At 38.7% G+C, this 2,831-nt stretch overlaps 1 protein-coding gene across 2 annotated transcripts; it reads right to left on the minus strand.

Annotated features, from left to right (window-relative positions):
* Positions 1 to 906: 906 nt before the first annotated feature.
* On the minus strand, positions 907 to 2,541 carry LOC111869808. Of its 2 annotated transcripts, none has more exons than XM_023861591.2 (3): positions 2,145 to 2,541; positions 1,708 to 1,773; positions 907 to 1,166 (listed from the first exon to the last, which is right to left on the minus strand). In XM_023861591.2, the coding sequence occupies exons 1-3, from the start codon at positions 2,226 to 2,228 to the stop codon at positions 960 to 962; spliced, it is 357 nt and encodes a 118-aa protein (XP_023717359.1). In that variant the 5' UTR covers positions 2,229 to 2,541; the 3' UTR covers positions 907 to 959. The 2 variants fall into 2 exon arrangements, with proteins under 2 accessions (XP_023717359.1, XP_023717360.1); XM_023861592.2 differs by having other exon boundaries at positions 907 to 1,170.
* Positions 2,542 to 2,831: the final 290 nt, after the last annotated feature.

The raw sequence follows: 2,831 nt of genomic DNA on the forward strand, positions 1-2,831 counted from the left end.
ATCGACCCTGTGTTCAACTAATTAGGCATTATGACATGAAGACAAATGGGGGAGTGGAGAATTACATCCTTGCATCCTTAACCTTCGCACTAGTTGGAGGTGAATGGTCAGCTTCAAGGCCTGGATGCTCTAGCCCTGGGGAAAGAGCCCCAGTGCCCACTGAATGGGAGGCTAGGCTGGCCACAGCACTGGTATGGATGATGAAAAGAGGAGAAAAATATTGCTTCTACCAGTACTTGAACTCTGACCCCACAGTCATCCAGTCTGTAGCCAGTCACTATACCGACTGTACTATCTTGGCTCCCACAAACATGCATGCATACACATAAAACGACCATCATTCACATATGTATGAGTATACCGAAAGTGAAATTTCAGCTGAAATATTCTACTTGTCGGAAGATGGGTGCCCTCATGAGGTCGGGAACAAAACTATGAGAAGACATGTCAGGGATATACCTATTTTTTTTCAGAATGAGACCTGTCAAGGACGTGCCTTTTTGTATTTCAGAATGAAAAGACCACTCAAAGATAAGCCTGTTTTAACTCAGAATCATGACCTGTTTTTGTCCCATAATGACCACTGTCATTCTTTGCTGTAAACAGCTTAATAGAATTTAATATAATGCACAAAACTTCAACAGATACATTCCAAGTTGTACCCTGCAAGATGACATTTTAAGCTGGAATAAATGTTCCAGATAATATTGGCAGATGTTTACTGAATTGGTGGAGACTGACTGAAACACAGTAATGTAAAAGTTATTGTTTTAAAATATATAGTGTGTCCACAAAGTCCAGTCGGGGTTTTGAAAAATTTGCGCTCAAACAAGTTAAGCTCGCCATATGCGGTTTACAGCAGATTATATTGAAACTCTGGAAGTTATTTACTAACCTCAGTAGACCTCAATGTGGATTCCCTTGGTGTCATGGAGAACGTCCAGGCGATATTCGAGCTCTTACCATGTTCTGTGGAACATGTCCGCTGGAATAGCTGAGATCGCATTCCTGATATGGGTCTTCAGGTCATCAAGTCCATTAACTGGTGTTCGGAACACACTGCTCTTGATATAACCCCACAGGGAAGAATCCAGTGGTGTTATGTCTGGTGAACTTGGAGGCCAAGGCATTGGACCATCTCTGCTGATCCATCTCTGGGAAATGTCCTGTCTAGGAACGCAGATTTTTGTGTGTGTGTGTGTGTGTGTATGTGTGTGTGTGTGTGTGTACAAACATACAATATAATTTGACTTAAAAATTAAAAGTAATGATATTCCTGTCACTGGCTGTGGAGGCCTATAGGGTCATGAGATGTTGAGGGTCCCACATTTTCTAGACAATCGACTCAAAGATGATGGCAAGGTTGTCAGCCTTACGCGCCGTCAGCCCTTTACCCCCAAGAATATTCCAAAAATATTCCTGACACTCATTTCTGTTAGAGGCTGAACTGATCCCAGGGCCATAGTGCGGCTGGAAGTATTAAGTCAATTGAAAAAGAATCCAATGACCTTATCAGGACTTGAACCCGTGACCTACTGGCTTGTAGCATAGTGCCTCAACCAACTATGCTACATCATGCCCCTGATAATTTGACGTATGACAAGGTAAATTCTAATGTAAGGCAATAATAATATATTTAGTACTTTACATACAGAATATTTGATATTTGGTTACAATTAAAATTTTTTTATATAAATCAAAACTTACCTGTTCAGCCATATTTATATTTGTCTGAAAAGCTGTGGTGACAGTGCTCCTAGGTCTTGTAATCAATTGTGAAAAAATCAAACAGCCATATTAGCAAAGTGATATTACTGACATGCTGATATTTCAATCCAGTTGTCCTCCTGTTCAATAACAGTGAACTAGAAAATAATGATGTTAAATTCTGGAGGTCTACACTTTACATAAGAAGCACAGGTCATTTAAATGATGGATACTGGCTATCAATCTCATTAGAAATGAGAATTGAGTTATGTTTTCCCAAAGTCATTGAACTGTGCCACTGATATAAATCATCATGCTACAGAAAGTAAATTTAAATCTGAAGGCAAGTCACATGTGTATCATGTAAACAAGCTCACAAGTTGAAGTTCCTATGAAGTTCACATGAAATATTCTTTATACATTGAAATGTTTTTTACCTCATATTGATTCTTCACTGCTTTTACTTCACTTTCTTTTTCAGACTTCAGTGTTATGATTTCTCTATCTTTCTCCATCAGCATTTCTTTCTACTGTTGTATTTTAGCGTCCTATTGCACTGATTCTCATCCATGATATGAATGTAATGGCCATCTTGTAGTGCACTCAATTTCGCATGTCACTTCACTACATGTTTCAGCAACATTGTGCCTTCCTCAGGCACATTACAAAGCTCGCAGCCAAAAAGGAAGGACACATCACAAGACACAGTACACAAAAAATATAGGAAAAACGACTCCCATGGTGGAAGAATCATACAATACCCGAGTTTGAATTAAGATGCATAAAATGAATAATCTCAACAAGTTTTAGTGTATACCAATTTTATTATAGTTGATGAAGAATGTACATTTTAATAATTTTATGAAAGACACAAGATGGCAAGCAATGCAATAGCTTAGCATAAATAAAGCACCTGAGGATGGCACAATGTTGCCGAAACATGTAGTGAAGTGACATGTGAAATTGAGTGCACTACAAGACGGCCATTACATACATATCATGGATTTCTTTCTACTTCTTGTGATCAAGATCTCATTATGTTTGTACTGACATGTCCCTGTCTGGAGTTCTGCATGCCTGTAACATAACACAGTACATTCACATTACCAATGGCAGTATTACTG

This window comes from Cryptotermes secundus, unplaced genomic scaffold (genome assembly GCF_002891405.2).
Source record: "Cryptotermes secundus unplaced genomic scaffold, Csec_1.0 scaffold173, whole genome shotgun sequence".
Classification (NCBI taxonomy): Eukaryota; Metazoa; Arthropoda; class Insecta; order Blattodea; family Kalotermitidae; genus Cryptotermes; species Cryptotermes secundus.

Excerpts from the sequence above, each read along its gene's own strand:
- LOC111869808 (XM_023861591.2), bottom strand. The coding sequence starts at position 2,228 with ATGCTGATGGAGAAAGATAGAGAAATCATAACACTGAAGTCTGAAAAA. Across the intron at positions 1,774-2,144 it reads CAGTGAAGAATCAATATGAG|TTGATTACAAGACCTAGGAG; the intron begins GTAAAAAACATT and ends ATTTTTTCACAA. Across the intron at positions 1,167-1,707 it reads ATATAAATATGGCTGAACAG|GACATTTCCCAGAGATGGAT; the intron begins GTAAGTTTTGAT and ends GTTCCTAGACAG.